Source organism: Octopus sinensis, linkage group LG6 (genome assembly GCF_006345805.1).
Source record: "Octopus sinensis linkage group LG6, ASM634580v1, whole genome shotgun sequence".
NCBI lineage: Eukaryota > Metazoa > Mollusca > Cephalopoda > Octopoda > Octopodidae > Octopus > Octopus sinensis.
The window spans coordinates 24,135,019-24,152,310 of record NC_043002.1 but is presented as its reverse complement, the minus strand read 5'-3'; the positions used below and the strand labels follow the sequence as shown (position 1 = coordinate 24,152,310).

Sequence of the window (17,292 nt, the reverse complement as noted above, 5' to 3'; positions counted from 1 at the left end):
ATATATATGACAGTGTAGTTTGACTCATTTATGCAAGTGGAGTTCAGTGAGAAAATAGGGTTTGTGTTTGTTTTTTCTTTTTCTTTTTTTTTTGCTTTTGAATTACTCTCATTATTATAACATGATTGACTCCTTACTTGATGAGTTTGAGTGGTCGCTCTTGATGAGTAAACAAGACTTACTCTTTTCATGATTTACTTAAGAGCAGCTTTGTGAGATTTTAGAATATATCCTCCTCTTAGCATGTTTGAGTGACTCTCAGTGACAGAGTATGACTCTTTCCTCAATGTTTTTGAGTGTAGCTTGTTAAGACAGCGGGATTTATCTTTTTGTTATTAACATTATTTTATGCCACTGGATTGGCAGAATCATTAGAGTGTTGGACAGAATACCTAGTAGTATTTATTCTAGCACTTTGCATTCTGAGTTCAAATCCCAACTTTGCTTTTCATCCTTCAGGGATCAATAACATACCAGTTAAGAAGTAATGTCAATATAATTGACTGTTTCTTTCCCTTCAAAATTTCTGTACTTATGCCTTTGTTAGAAACATTAACATCAACATTATCGTTTTTTTTTTCTTTGTTGCAGCTAAAATTGAAATATTGAATAAGGAAAACCAGAAAAGTAAGAATTATTTATATATTTTCCGCTATTGTTGTATTAGTAGTGGGAGTAGAGACAGTCAAGAGGTTGCTGTTTCATATCCTGTTAACTACATTGTGTTGTATCTCTGGTCAAGAAATTTAATTCATAATTAGCTCAGTCCACCTACCTAAATGTAAATACCACAGAATAAGAACAGCTTTTGTTGTTGCTTAGCACTCGGTCATCTCTGATTAAGTAGATTGGAGGTTTTCCAACTACAAGCATCCCATTTTTGTCTTTTTGAGACTTATCAACCTTCTTTAAGATAGTATGGTGTCATATGAAGGAGATATGGTTGCTAGTTCTAGCAAGCAGAGAGACCACTTAGAGAGCTTAAGCCTATGCTTGAGTAACAACTTGTTCTAAGTCAGTGATTCTCAAACAGGAATTACAACCGTGTTTCGTGGTCTGCTACCACAACAGCTCCTTTATAGGATCCAGTTAGCTCAAGACATCATCAAGAGGAACCACGTCCGGTTTCGGCCCCTACTCCTCTACTGTTTTGACGTGGCGGGGCGCCCCCTTTTGGAGGTGTCTTTAGCTCTGGTGTTGGGTGCATGTCTTCTTTCTTCTGTTCCCTGGCCTCTTCGATGTATCGTCAGCGAGTGTCAGCCTGTGACTGACTGTCTTGTCAAATTTCTCCCTTTAAATACCTGCCATATAGGCTCCAGCAGGCAGCCCCAGCAAGTTGTCACGTGACACTGTCTCACATTAACTGACTAGTGAAGGCGCGTAGTTTTAGCCCGCGCTTTTTCTAAACGACCGTCACCTGTCGGTCAGCGAAGCTGATTCAGTCAGCTTGTCTCACCTAATGATGTTATTTCCCATCGGCGTGTTTATGACTTTCAAGCCATTTTCGGTCTTCCCGCTTCAGCCATATATAGAAGATGGCTTTTTCGACCGCCTCCTGTACTCTACTACTATATTTGCTCCCTGAGGATAAAAATCTATGTGACAGGGTGCAAATATGTCAGGACCTGAGAGAAGTCATACATATATTACATAACAGCAGAGAGATGCAGTGTAATGAAATCATGATAAATTGCAGGGATAAATTGCAAAATACATAAATCTGATGGAGTATAAATGACGGAAAGAGATGAGAGAATCACTGTTGTAAGCAGTGGCAGCAGTACTGTAAATGTGGTAAGTAGTGCTGGTTTCAACTCCTCTTACAGGTAATAGAGCTTTGAGAGCTGTAGGTTCCATCAGGGTCATTTGCTCTAAGCGTCTTTGTACACTAGAGAGAGATTAAATCTGAATTGATTCAGAGTGGATGCACCACTGTTGGTATTGTTTGACAATAGTGCTTTTAGATCATAGTGGTGACCATGGTGATTGGTGGTTGATATCTGTACTACCATGTAGTATAGATATCGACTGTAGTTACCACCCACTGCTGTCATCTCTATCAACCAGCATGACCTACTTCTATTCCATTACTGCCTACCATCATCACGTGTCAATGCCATTATAATCTACCTCTGCTTTTTCAAATTAATGAGTGAAGCTCTGCATAATTGTTTTACTTGTTAGAAATAGCAGACAAATCTTCAGATCACATCCTTCTTAAAAAAGAAAAATACATTGGATAATATGATGTTAAATACAGTGTTTCTGAAAGAAAGATAGGATAGTATTGGCTGAAATGTCTTTTGATCATCAGTCTACTTGACCAGGGTTGACCTGGGGCTCAGCTAAATGGCAACCTCCATTGTAGCTACCTAATTATCCATTATCACCACGTATCCATACGTCAGTTTGATCTACCTCATGAACCACTATCATGACAACAGTAAAAACAGTCTCTACCGTGTTTTAGACTAGGTAACATGATCTGACTACCTACCACACTACATTCCATACAAGACCCCACTGCTAACTAAACCTTATACAGTATGTCCTCACTAATACATTACTTCCCTCACAAACCAAATCGAACCCTGACAATTCCAATGTACACTTGTCATGGACTAATTGGGGTTACTCAACAGTGATAAGGAAAAGCGATATATAATCTAAAAAAGGGACTTGTTTATTTCTTTTCTTCAGATATCTGTGAGTTTTGCTGGGATCCACATCGTTACCATCATACATACCATCTCCAACCAAAACAGAAGACAAATAAGAAAAACTCTAAGAGTAAGTCATGTTTCTTTTGATTTTTTTATCAAATATTTTTCTCTTTTTTTTTCATTTTAGTTTTTGTATAATCCCTGCCCTACATCCCTAACCTCCAAGGTTTGCAACCTTCATCTAATTTTCTTTTATGGCCAGTGGCTTGCTCAATTGAATTCAGTTCCCTATTCTTTGTTTGGGAGGCGCAATGGCCCAGTGGTTAGGGCAGCGAACTCGTGGTCGGAGGATCGCAGTTTCGATTCCCAGACCAGGCGCTGTGTGTGTTTATTGAGCGAAAACACCTAAAAGCTCCACGTGGCTCCGGCAGGGGGTGGGGGATTGGAGGTGACCCCTGATGTACTCTTTTGTCACAACTTTCTCTCACTCTCTCTTCCTATTTCTTGAGTAACGCTTCAATGGACTGGCGTCCCGTCCAGCTGGGGGAAACACATACGCCACAGAAACCGGGAAACCGAGCCCATGAACCTGGCTAGGCTTGAAAAGTGCGACATTATTCTTTGTTTGGGCACAGGTATTGGTTTGTGGGTAAAAATTTTGCATCACAACCACATAATTCTGGTTTCAATCCTAGCACATGAAACCATGGGTAATTTCATCTATGATTGCGTAACACATGAAAGTACTAGTTTCTTTCAATATTATAAAATTGTAGAAATTGCAAATGATAAAACATGAAAATCATACTTAATTGGAATTTCATTGATTAATATATATATATATATATATATATATATATATATACCAGAGTAAACACATAAATGTGAAACAAGGTGGAAAAAAGAGTACTCAAATACCAGTGGTAGAGTAATATGCTTTATTTAAAGCAGCAGAAAATTCAACAAAACCTGTTACTCTGAGTTTCCTGTTGCCGGGAAACTCAGGGTAACAGGTTTTGTGGAATTTTCTGCTGCTTTAAATAAAGTATATATATATATATATATATATATATATATATATATATATATGAAACATCATTATTATCATTCTTATGTATACTTTTGTTGACCAATGTTTTGTGAACGAAATTTTGTAGATGGAGACTATAATAGCACAATGTGTTTATAAATCATTATCACCATCACTTAATGTCCACTTTTCTATGCTTGTATGGGTGAGACAGAATTTGTTAAGGCAGATTTTCTACAGCTAGATACCCTTCCTGTCACCAACCCTCACCTATTTGCAAGCAGCGTAATATTTCCCAACACTGGGAAATATAAGTTTGGAAATGAACAAGATTGCCAATATGAAAGTGATGCTCTTTTACAAATCCTCACATGCTGCCAAGACAAGACTCCACACAGATACACACGCATGCTTATATGTATGACGGGCTTCTTTCAGTTTCTGTCTACCAAATCTACTTGTGAGTAGATTTGGTAGACAGAAACTGGAGTTGTAGTAGAAAACACTTGACAAAGAGGCCATGCAGTGGGATTGATCCCAACACCACATGGTTGGGAAGCAAGCTTCTTAACTTGTACCAAAATGCGAACGTGTGTGTGTTTATTGTAGTGGCAGCTGAGAGAAAAGTTTTTTTTTAAAAATTTTTTATGCCAACAGGGAAACTGTTAATAGTTACCAAACAAAATTAAGTTATGTGTATGTATAATTTCATTTCATCAGCTGAAACCCACACTGGCAACTAGTTACAGTTTTCTTGTGCGAAAGGGACAGTTTTTCAGGTTGCCATATTAGAATGAAGTTAAAAAAAAAAAAGTAGCAATATTAACGTGAACACATTCTCATTGGTTTGCACAAATTTCATTTTTGTCTTGGATATATGCACAAAGAAAAATCAAGAACTTTCCGTAGTTAAAACAAGGGAGATTACTTGGAAGGGATTAAGTATGATGGGAGGTAATGCACATCTGAAAGTTGAACAAGAAATTTGGCATAGTTAATGTGAGATTGATTGCATATATATATATATATATATATATATATATATATATATATATATATATATGAGCAACACATACGTATGTACATACACCTATTGCATACATGTTTTTGGAATGCATGCATGTTCGTGTGTGTGTGTTGCCCATATATCAACAAAACACTTTTTTCCTTGATGGAAAAAAACCCAACAAAAGTCTTAACAAAAACTTACTCGTCGCTAGAAGGAGACTTAACTCCTGTCTGCAAACAATGGTGATTTCTCTGACTTGAAAATTATTAAAAGTTTTGGTTGAAAATTTATTTTTACTGCTATTCGCTGGTGCCTCTGGGGAAAATAAGTTGACGAATGTCTTCCTAAAATTGGAGCGACATGCGGGCTAATTTGTGGATGTGCATAAATTACATTCACATACACGTACACACACACACATCCTGCCTTTTATATATACAGATGAGCGTGGCCGTTGCCAGTACCACTGGACTGGCCCTCGTGCTGGTGGTACGTAAAAAGCACCCACTACACTCTCGGAGTGGTTGGCTTTAGGAAGGGCATCCAGCTGTAGAAACTGCCAGATCAAATTGGAGCCTGGTCCAGCCATCTGGCTCGCCAGTCCTCAGTCAAACCATCCAACCCATGCCAGCATGGAAAGTGGACATTGAAGGATGATGATGGTAATGATCATCTTTTTAATGCTCCTTATAAGTATGTTATCACTAACTATTCATGCAGATGGTTTTTCCATGTCATTTAAAAAAAATTCTATTTCTATACTAGTCAGTCAATGTACAGTTTTGTTGTTTAGCCCCAAGCTAATTGTGATACAACAGATCTGCAATCACAGATTCCAACTGTGACCATCTTACCTTTTTAAGTTCAAAACTGCTTTATTCAATGTGTTCTTCCTGATTTGATGTTGATTTGACTATTTCTGGCAGATCAGGTAACCCTGTAGAGCTTCCATCATTGGCTCACTGTGCAATCTTGTACATTTACTTAATAATTCGTTCATCATTATATCAGTTTGTATAGTGAAGGGTATGCTTTACTGATGAGGTCAGAATAAGATCAGAACCTATCTAGAGTTGTCTCCTATATTTGCTTAAAAAAATGAAATTACCAGTAATAGTCATTAAACTCATTGCATTTTAATTTCTCAATAGTTTTTTTAATGCCCTGGACTTTGAATATATTAACACTAATGCAACTGTTGTTGTTATCTTACTGTTTCTATAGAACAGTGCAAGACCAGTATTGAGGAAGAGGAGACAACCTGTTGTAACAAGGAAGCTGATGTCCTAGAAAAGGCTGAGAAAACATCTTCACAACAAGATGATGATGATTTCAGAGATTTCTCAGAGATCGTAAAGGCACGACATACTGCACAGGTGAAGCACTGCTACCATTCTATTACACCTCAACATTTTCTCCTTCCAACCATCGACAATCAGTTTACAAGGTTTATTGCAAAGTCATCTCTATATTGTAGCTGGAAAAATTGTGATGTTTTTTTTAATCTTCTCTCCAATATTTAACTGCTGGACTGATTTGAAAGAGTTAATAGAATTTATTTAGTAGGAATGTGGCACAACTTAATCCAAGCACCCATTATTCAGTGATACAACAACACTGATAATTTTTCCACATCCCACTGTTAACTTCACTTACCACTTGTCTTCTTAGATAAAACACTACTTATAACAATCTCCTTTCTACAGTGATTGTGTTGTGTTTCCTTAAACAAAGCACTTTACTTACCATAACTTATGTAACTGTATAACAGATACCACTGCGACCTGCTACACCCATTGTGTTATATCTCCTTAAATGAGACACTATTTGCCATAATCTACCTTGCTTACATAAGAGGTAGCAATACTTCCTGCTTGAGCCATTGTGTTGTGTCTCTTCAGACAAAACACACTACTTATTGTAGTCTGCCTAGCTGTATAACTGATACCTCCATGTCCTGCTTCAACCATTGTACTGTGTGCACTTGCCCAAGACACTCTATTACTGCAATCTACCCAGCTGTATATTAGGTACCTTCATTCTAAGCCCTGTTATATCACCACCAACCTTATTGACCCTTGTACTACTTAACCTCTACAGTTAAGAGACCACTGTGTGAATTGTACTCTTCATGTTGGAAGGGTACATATTCTATTAACAAGCCACAATACCAACTGTCTAGTAATTTAATTGACCATTACATTACCTTCACCACAACACTAACAAGCCAGTCACATTAACTGGCCACAATAGCAGCTGACCAGTAATATCCATTAGCTACTGTATTCATTTGACCACAACATTAACTAACCAGTTGCATTAATTAGCCACAGTGCCAACTGACCCGTGACATCTACTAGGCATTACATTAACCAACCATAATGCTAATTACAACTACTAACCAACCAGTCAATAAATAACTACATCAAATTTTCAAAGACATATTTCTGAAGATAATGAGTAAGATACAATATTAGATTTAATGAGGCAGTAGACTTTACCATGGATAGGGAGTGATGCCAAAAATGGGTGGCCAGTATTGAGTGCACAATATCACTTACTCTGTTACATAGAAATTAAAGAGGATGTTCAAGACAATGAACACCATCTAAGCAGTTATAAAAATGGACATAGCATACACAACATAGTCACTGATAGAAACAAAAGCTAAATCACCATTAGACTATACCTTACCATTCACATGCTGGTGCCATATAAAAGCACTCCTTACATTCTGTAAAATGGTTGGCATTAGGAAGAGCATCCAGCTGTTGAAACCATGCCAAAACAGACAACTGGAGCTGGTATAGCGCTCTGGCTTGCCAGCTCCTGTCAAACTGTCCAACCTATACCAGCATGGAAAGCAGATGTTAAATGATTATGATTCAATGCCATCATTTATAGCCCAATGTATTTTTACATCTGTAAGAGGAAAAATTTCCCCGAGACTATTTCCATAGTGACAGGTCTTCCCATATTTGAGTTTACACAAATGTGTTAAATATCATTGTGCATTCATATAATAACTTCTTATAAGAACAGTGTGGAAAAGCTAAACTGCAAGAAAATCTGAAAGCCATATTTACGAGCCACCAAACTAACTGATTGCATTATCAGCTGATCTCTACCTTAGTAACTGATCTGTTATTTTGTCACTGTTGTTATTTAACTCCAAGTCAGCTATAATCCTACAAACATATTTTCAACTCAGGATCATATTATTTAATGTATCTTTCATGTAATGCATAGTGTGATTTCAGAAACATTTGGCTTTTATTTCTAATAGGTTGAGTAAACGAAGACAAATTTCTTTGCTGGCTGCTTTTTTATTTTATTCTCTATGTTTTTTTTTTTGTGTCTGTCATCGCCCTCAGACTTCATCAAAATCAAGTCGAAGCCATGTTACCATTGAGTATGAAAATGCCCAGGAAACTGACAAAGAAATTGTTGATGGTTGTGGGGAGTGCAGTGATTCTAAAGGATGTGATATCGACGAGCAGGAACTCAGCTATACAGAGTGTGACAGATGTTTTTGCCAGTGTGACGGAAGCAATGGAAATGCATCTAAAAAAATGAGGTAAATTGGTGTTTCCTATATTTTGACATACTTCATTGTTGTTTAGACCTAGGTTGGCCTCAATCATATGTCCAGGACTATGTTATCCAATTTCTTAATCAGCCAATCAATGTAATGTAGATTATGTTTGTTATTTATAAACAGATTAAATTTTTTAACCAGGGTGATTTCTTTAATCTATAAATTTCCAGTATTTCTTTCTGTGACCTTTATAATAACTACAATCTCCTTGTGACATCTCTTCAATTTTTTTTTCTTTTGGATGGAAGAGGCATTTGTATAGATGTGCTCCTTATTGTAGATGTGCAGTTTGTGAATGGTGCTACCAATACATCATTCACCACAGTTATTGCAAACTATGCAGTGTATCATGTCAGCCTAGGTGCAATAAAACTTAATGGTTAAGATATTTGTTTTGCAATCACAACGTTCCAAATTTGATGATAATAAAAAGAAATAATAATGACTGTTTCAAATTTTGGCACAAGGCAAGTAATTTTAGAGGGAGTGGGGTCATTTGATTACATTGGTCATCATCATCATCGTCGTTTAACGTCCGTTCTCCATTGGTACATCTTTTTTTTCTTGACCCTGGAAAGATTACAGGCAAATTTCACTTAGGCTGAATTTGAACTCAGAGCATTATGCGCCAGAAGGAATGCTGCTAAGGTTTTTGTCCATTGCATTAAGGATTTCAAAGGTGCAGTTTAATTGATTACATTGACCTCAAAAGGATGAAAAGCAAAGTTGATCATGGCAGGATTTAGACTCAGAATGTAAAGAGTTGGAAGAAATGCCATTAAGCATTTTGTCAGATATCCTAACAAGTATGACAGTTTGTCTTTTTAATAATAAATGAATAAATGTGAATAAACAGATACTAAGCATTCTAAGGCCTCCATCTCTATCATACATAACTTTCTCTATAACATTGTTCATGTACAGCAATCCAATCTTTTCTCACCCTCTTTTTCTCTCTATACATTATTTTAGGGTACCAAAGATTTTCTTTGGCACACGAACTCACAAGCAGATCAAACAGATTGTTGGAGAACTGAAGGAAACACAGTATAAAAATGTGAAGTATGTGATCTTCAAAGAGTGGTATATGTTTGTAATCTGTTGGTAGTTGTTTAGTTTCAGATCAAATCTGATTAATGAGACCTAAATCAGAGGCATTCTAACTATGGCCATCCTACCTTATTATGGACTGTAGTACTACGTTGTCTAAAGTGTCCTTATCAAAATGGTAGGATTCTAATTTGAGTTACATGTGGCTGCTATTTCAGTAGATTTGGTGACCTGGTAGATGTCCTCAAACAGAGATAAATCTAAATCTGCTCAGGATATGTTACTTGTCTCTCACAGCTCTGGTAATAAAGTAAATTGAAGCATGTGTAGAATTAAGTGCAATGCTCAGACACAAAAATGAAATACTCTTAATTGATTTGAACTTGAAACTAGTTCATATGTTTGTGTATGTCATGAGGTGTGTGAATAACTCTGTGCATGTGTGAATTACTTTGTGTGTTTTATAAAATGTGTGAACATCTGTGTTATTCAAACATTAACCAAATCCCTATTTCAGGATGTGTATCTTATCAAGCCGAGAAAACCTGTGTATTAACAAAGAAGTAAGATCGAAACCATCCATAAATGAGGCCTGTAAAGAATATCTTGAGGTAGGTAACCTATAACCCCTTTTTCTTTAAGTGTATCACAACACTTTTTCCTGTGAGATCACTTTTTGTATAGGTTACCTTGATCCCTTTTTAATGTGGGTTACATTTATTCCCTCTTTTTTCTGAAAGTAGGCTCACATGTTTTTTTCTCCTTGTATGGGTTATTTTTATCCCCTTAGTCTTGAAATGTGGCTCTTTTTCTTGTGTTTTTTTCATCCCTTTTTCCTCAGATGCCTCAGTTTTTGTGTTTTTTTCTTTTGGGTGAGTTACTTCTCTTCCTTTTTGTTGAGATATAAGTCTTTTAATCCTTTTTCAAGTGTGTCTTAACACTATTTCTTGAGATTGAGCATTTTTTTGAAGTGAGACATTATTAAGGCAACAAGCTGGCAGAAATGATAGCATGATAGACAAATTGCTTAGTGGCATATTTTCTGTTTTTACATTCTGAGTTCAAATTCTGCCATGGAGCACTGGGTGGGAGGCAATGGGATTGACTAGCCCCCTTCCCCCAAAATTGCTGGTCTTGTGCCAAAATTTGAAACCATTATTATCATCGTCGTCATCGTTATTATTATTATTATTATTACTATGAAGATTGGTGAGCTGGCAGAATTGTTAGCATGCTAGACAAAATTTTTAGCAGCTTTTCTTCCAGTTTTATGTTTTGAGTTCATTACACCAAGGCTGGCTTTCCTTTTCATCCTTTCAGGGTTGATAAAATAAATATTCTTATCTACTCTAGGCACAAGGCCCGAAATTTTTGGGGAGGGGGCCAGTCGATTAGATCAACCCCAGTATGCAACTGGTACTTAATTTATCAACCCCAAAAGGATGAACGGCAAAGTCGACCTCAGAGGAATTTGAACTCAGAATGTAAAGACAGACGAAATACCGCTAAGCATTTCACCCATTGTGCCAATGTTTCTGCCAGCTTGCCACTTTCCTTCTGATAAGATAAATATTTATTTCTTTATCGCCTACAGGGGGCTAAACATAGAGGGGACAAACAAGGATAGACAAAGGGATTAAGTCAATTACATTGACCCCAGTGTGTAACTGGTACTTATTTGATTGACCCCGAAAGGATGAAAAGCAAAGTCGACCTCGGCGGAATTTGAACTCAGAACGTAATGGCAGACGAAATACTGCTAAGCATTTCGCCTGGCATGCTAACAATTCTGCCAGCTTGCTGCCCTTCTGATAAGATAAATATTGGTTGAGCACTAGGGTTGATCAGTGTAATTGACTAGTCCTCACCTAACAAAAAATCAGGCTTTGTACCTGTAGTAGAAAGAATTATTATTATCATTACTATTATTCAAGCAGTGAGCTGACAGAATCATTTGTACTTCAGACAAAAATGCCTAGCCTGCCAAAGCCATGTGAGTGGATTTGATCAATGGAAACTGAAAGAAGCCCGTACCTGCCATGGTGACTATCGCAGTATAGTTTGTTCTGATATAACATCCACATTTAAGTGGGGATAAATATTACCACTGTATATATGTGCATGCATGTATAAATATATGTATGCATGTATGTATATATATCTCTTATTATAAAAGGCAGATTTTATCTGCCTCCCTTTGTAACTTATAGAAATCTACAATATAGGATTTCTTCAATTACAATTTACCTAGCATTTTTAAGAGTAGAATGCATCGGGTCATGCCAGGTCCAGTTTTTAAAATTTAAACTCCAATTAAGCAAAATTTACAGAAAACTCACATTCTGGTGTGTATGTCAAATGCTTTTCTTAGTCTGGTTTACAGCACACGCAAACGCACACACACAGTGTGCTACGAATAAAGTGAAAGTAATTCAGTGTGTTGACAGGTAGACAATAGAATGCGGTGACGATGGCGATGTAATATTTGTTTCTGTCTATGACGCTGATAGATACATGAGTAAAATGTATGGGAAGCTAAGACATAAGAGTGAGTGAAAATGTTCTTGGAAGAGAGTAAATAGCAAGAGAGAGTGATTTGAGGAAGACTTTACATTAAATAACTGTAGTGGCTTGTGTTAGTAATAAAGTAAACATACATACATACATACATACATACATACATACATACATACATACATACATACATACACACACACACACACACATACACACACACATACATACACACACATACATACATATACATACATACATACATATACATACATACACACACACACACACACACATACACACACACACAGTATTGAAGCTTGAGAACAATCAGATACATTTGCAACACATCTGTTGAAAATATTATTGTTCACACACATACATATACATATATACATACAGACAGACAGACAGATAGACACACACACACACACACACACACACACACACATGATCCAGCATGGCCACAACCTCAAGGCTGAAACATATAAAAGAATAACAGAATATAAATGTGTGCATGTGTGTGAGAGAGAGAGTGTGTGTGTATATGTATGTATGTATGTATGTATATATAATAATGCGGTTTTTTCAACAGCTTGAACTAAATGTCAGAGGGGAATGGGATAAACTACTTATATTAACTTGCTATAAAAGCAGGTAGTAATTTTATCTTGTCCTTATTCATAGTGCAAGTTTTGAAGAGTGCATTTCGATTTTAACAGCTATTTTTTTCAAAGCTATGTTGGAAGTAACAAAGGAGCATATTTGGCATATTTTGCTTTATGAGTTCAATAAAGACAACAACGCAACGGAAAGTACAAGAAATATTAATGCAGTATATGGGGATTGGACAATAAGCGTAAGGCAGTGTCAATGGTGGTTCCAGAAATTCCAAGCCATAAACTACAGCCTAGAAGACGAGCCTCATCCTGAAAGATCTGTAGAACTCGACAAGGACATCCTGAAAACCCTGGTGGAACAAAATCTCATCGTAACTGTTGAGGAACTAGCAGAGAAGCTTGGATTTGGTCATTCAACCATTCATTGAGACCTGTGTGCTATCGGAAAAGTCAGCAAATTGGGTCAATGGGTTCCTCACGAACTTTCCGAGTCTAATTGCATGCAGAGAGTGAATGTATGCTTTCTTTGCTGTCACATCTCACCACTACTGCGCTATGTATATCTATATATATAAAACTGTAGTTGTGTGAGTGTCTGTCCCCTTCGATTTAGATTCCTAACTACTCCCACATTTTGCGGTGCAGTTTAACCAAATTCGGGTAGCTTATAGTCGTGATTCATATCGAGCCCGTCTGAGTATTAGCGCGCGTCTACGATGAGTCTACGATTTTAAAAATAATTTAACATCATTTTTTATTCCATTTTAATGCATAATTTTTCGTGTGTCGATGGCGGCGGAGTTGGCGTCCACGCTCACACCTGCACCTGTGGGGAAGGGAGTGTAAGGAAATCAACGTCGTAATGCGTTGTCAAGGAGACCAGCGTTCTTTTAGAACAACGACTTCATGGCTTGAAGACACCAAAACAGAAATGGCTAAGAAAGCGTCTACATGAGTCTACGATTTAAAAAAAAATTTACCATCGTTTTTTTTTTCCATTTTAATGCATTTTTTCGCTATTATATAAGGGAAGTAACTCTCTAAAAATGTCTACGATGAGTCAACGATTTAAAAAAAAATTTACCATCATATTTTTTCCATTTTTAATGCATTTTTTGCTATTTTTTGGCTATAACTCTCTAAAAATGCTTATATAGTTATTTCCCTTATAAACTCGAGCAACGCCGGGCGATACTGCTAGTTTATATATATATATATCATCATTATCGTTTAACATCCGTTTTCCGTGCTAGCACGGGTTGGATGGTACGACCAGGGTCTGGGAAGCCAGGAGACTGCACCAGGCTCCAGTCTGATCTGGTAGTGTTTCTACAGCTGGATGCCCTTCCTAACGCCAACCACTCCATGAGTGTAGTGGGTCCTTTTTACGTGCCAGGGGAGGCTGGCAGTGGCCACGATTGGTTGGTGCTTTTTACGTGCCACCAGCACAGAAGCCAGTCAAGTCGGCGCTGGCATCGGCCACGTTCAGATGGTGCTTTTTAGGTGCCACCGGCACAGGTATCACAACGACAATTTCCATTTCATATTTATTTTGATGTTGATGTACTTGACTCAGTAGGTCTTCTCATATATATATTTTTGTGTTATTGTTTGTACCCTTGTCTTTACATCACATGATTGTTGTAAAGGAGCATCACCATCATTACAAGCAATGTAGTTCTTTTTCAACCTGCTGTGTAAAACATGACAGGCCATGGGGAAATATTACCTTGCTTAGAAACAGGTGAGGATTGGAGACAGGAAGGGCATCAAACCATAGAAGATCTGCCTCAACGAATTCTGTCTCACTCATGCAAGCATGGAAAAGTGGACATTAAATGATGATGATGACCATGCTACTTAACACATCATCATCATCATCATCATCAATCCCCTTGGTTGGACGGTTCAACTGGGGTCTGGGAAGCCAGAAGGCTGCACCAGGCCCAGTCTGATCTGGCAGTGTTTCTACGGCTGGATGCCCTCCTAACGCCAACTACTCCGTGAGTGTAGTTGGTGCTTTTAACGTGCCACCCGCTCAGGTGCCAGACGGGGCTGGCAAACGGCCACGGACGGATGGTGCTTTTTACGTGCCACCGGCACAGGGGCCAGCCAACGCTGGCAACGGCCACGATCGGATGGTGCTTTTTACGTGCCACCGGCACGGAGGCCGGTCGGGGCGGCGCTGGCAACGGACACAGTTGGGTGGTGCTTTTTGCATGCTACCGGCACGGGGGCCAGGCAAGGCTGGCAACGGCCACAATAATAATTAATTCATTCATCTAGCTGTTACCAAAGTGCAATCTATGCAAACTGGATTTTACATTATATTATCAACCTTGGAATAATGAATAATAAAGATGATGTCAACAGAATCCAACTCAGATCATAAAGTGACATAATTAATCAATATGTTTTGTCTGAGGCTCTGTTGATTTTGCTGATTCTAATTTTGACAAAAATATACAAATTCTGGAGGGGTAAAAGCAAAGTTTACCAGGAGAAGATTTTGAAGTGATGTTGCCTGTTATGCTTATTATTTTGTTTAATGCTAACCCATTGAATCATCTGATGAACTTCTTTATTATTTTTCTCTTTATTTTCTTTCTTTCCCTTATCCAGCACCAGAAATGTCATTACATTAACGGTGCTATGAGATTCTCTACACAAAATGATATAAGAATGTTTGGTTTGGAAACTGCTTGGGACATTGAAGACCTGGTGAAAATATGTCAGAGTAAGAAGGTAAGCAAACTGATATTTCATATTCTACTTTTTTTGTACATCATCGTCAGTGTTATCATTCTCCTCATTGAATATCTGGCTTCCATATCAGCATGGGGTGGCTGGTCCAACAAAAGCTAACAAGTCAGAGGATTGTGTCTTGCTCCAGTCCTTTATCATATCTTTTATTTGTTTCGTGAAGGTACGTGGCTCAGTGGTTAGAGCACAAGGTTCACAATTATGAGGTTATGAGTTTGATTTCCAGACTGGGCTGTGTGTTGTGTTCTTGAGCAAGGCACTTTATTTCACTTTGCTCCAGTTCACTCAGCTGTAGAAATGAGTTGCAACGTCACTGGTGCCAAACTGTATCAGCCTTTGCCTATCACTTGGATAACATCGGTGACGTAGAGAAGGGTGGCTGGTATACATAGGTGACTGCTAGTCTTTCATGAACAACCTTGCCCAGACTTGTGCCTTGGAGGGTAACTTTCTAGGTGCAATCCCCAGGTCATTCATGACTGAAAGGAGTCTTTACCCTCTACTAGTTTCAGTCATTAGACTGTGGTTATGCTGGGGCATTACCTTGATGGATTTCATTAAACAAATCAGCCTCAGTACTTTTTTTTTAAAGTTTGGTACTTATTCTGTTGGGGTTTTTATTATTTTTTATTTCACGTTTTTGTATTTTCTCTTTTATTTTTAATAATGACCCTTTTTTTTTTGATTTTTTTTCTTTCCTACCATTCTAGATGAAGGCTTGTCCCTATTTTCTCACTCGGTCTCTTATGAAGGACTCAGATATCATATTTTGCCCATACAACTATTTACTGGACCCAACAATACGCAAAATAGTAAGTTGAAAGAATACTATCCTTTTAATTTCTCATTAAAAAAGCAGCAGATGATCGAGTCAGCAGAGTGACAGATGAAATGTGTTGTGGCAGTGTTTATCTAGTTACATCTCTATCTATTCCAAGTTCAGTTCCCATATTGTTGGCTTTACCTGTCATTCTTCTTGCAGTGGTGGCAATAAAATAAATGTGTGCCAGTGTTGCTGAGTGGTTAAGAGTTCATGATCAGCAGTAATTTATGGCTAACCAAGGATTTATGATGATTTAGGATAAACATTGCTTTAAATTAATTCAATTTAATTTTCATTAACTATGTATATAATTAATGCAGATAATGCCATAACTAGTAGCGTGTAACCATTGGGGCAAAAAATCCCTTTGGATAAAGAAAAAGAGTCGAAGGCTACCCATGGGACTTGAATCCACTTCTGTAAACACAACAGATGTTCTACCACTGGTAGACTTCAACTTTTTCTAATCTTAAGGGTTTTTTTAACTCAATATTTGTACACTATAAGGTGGCGATCTGGCAGAATTGTTAGCATGCCGGGTGAAATGCTTAGCAGCATTTCATCTGTCTTCACCTACTGAGGTTGAATTTATCTTTCATCCTTTTGGGGTTGATAAAATAAGTACCTGTTGATTACTGGTTGTCAATGTAATCGACTTAGCCACAATCTCCGAAAATTGCTGGCCTTGTGCCAAAAATTGAAACCAATATTTATACACTATTATTTATAGTTTTATCTACTTCAGGTTCCATTGATAAAAACAAATATATATATATATATATATCATCATTATCATCATCATCGTTTAATGTCCGTTTTCCATGCTAGCACGGGTTGGACGGAGAAGCACACACATATATATAATAACAAAGGCAGTTATATGCAATATAAAACCAAAAAGGAAAAATTCAGTTCACTAATTGTGACTGACTGTACAGGTTAGCACCTACATTGCTAGAAATCCTCATCATTTAACATCTGCTTTTCATGCTGGTATGGGTTAAACGGTTTGACTGGAACAGGTAACAGGTAAGCTGAAGGGCTGCACCATGTTCCAGTCTAATTTGGCATGGTTTCTACAGTTGGATGCCCTTTCTAATGCCAACCACTCCAAGAGTGTAATGGGTACTTTTTACATGACACCAGCAACAGCCACAACTATGACTTCACTTGGCTTAATGAGTCTTCTCAAGCACAGTATATTGCCAAAGGTCTCGGTCAC

At 37.6% G+C, this 17,292-nt stretch overlaps 1 protein-coding gene across 1 annotated transcript in view; it reads left to right on the top strand.

The window, feature by feature from the left end:
• Positions 1–17,292, top strand: part of LOC115213081 (Fanconi anemia group J protein homolog) — a 57,084-nt gene that overhangs the window by 2,912 nt on the left and 36,880 nt on the right. Inside the window, exons 4-11 of the mRNA XM_029782000.2 lie at positions 592–627; positions 2,701–2,790; positions 5,927–6,078; positions 8,077–8,279; positions 9,273–9,362; positions 9,868–9,961; positions 15,107–15,229; positions 15,958–16,059. Of these exons, the coding sequence (XP_029637860.1) occupies positions 592–627; positions 2,701–2,790; positions 5,927–6,078; positions 8,077–8,279; positions 9,273–9,362; positions 9,868–9,961; positions 15,107–15,229; positions 15,958–16,059 (890 nt within the window). The remainder of the gene's footprint in view (positions 1–591; positions 628–2,700; positions 2,791–5,926; positions 6,079–8,076; positions 8,280–9,272; positions 9,363–9,867; positions 9,962–15,106; positions 15,230–15,957; positions 16,060–17,292) is intronic.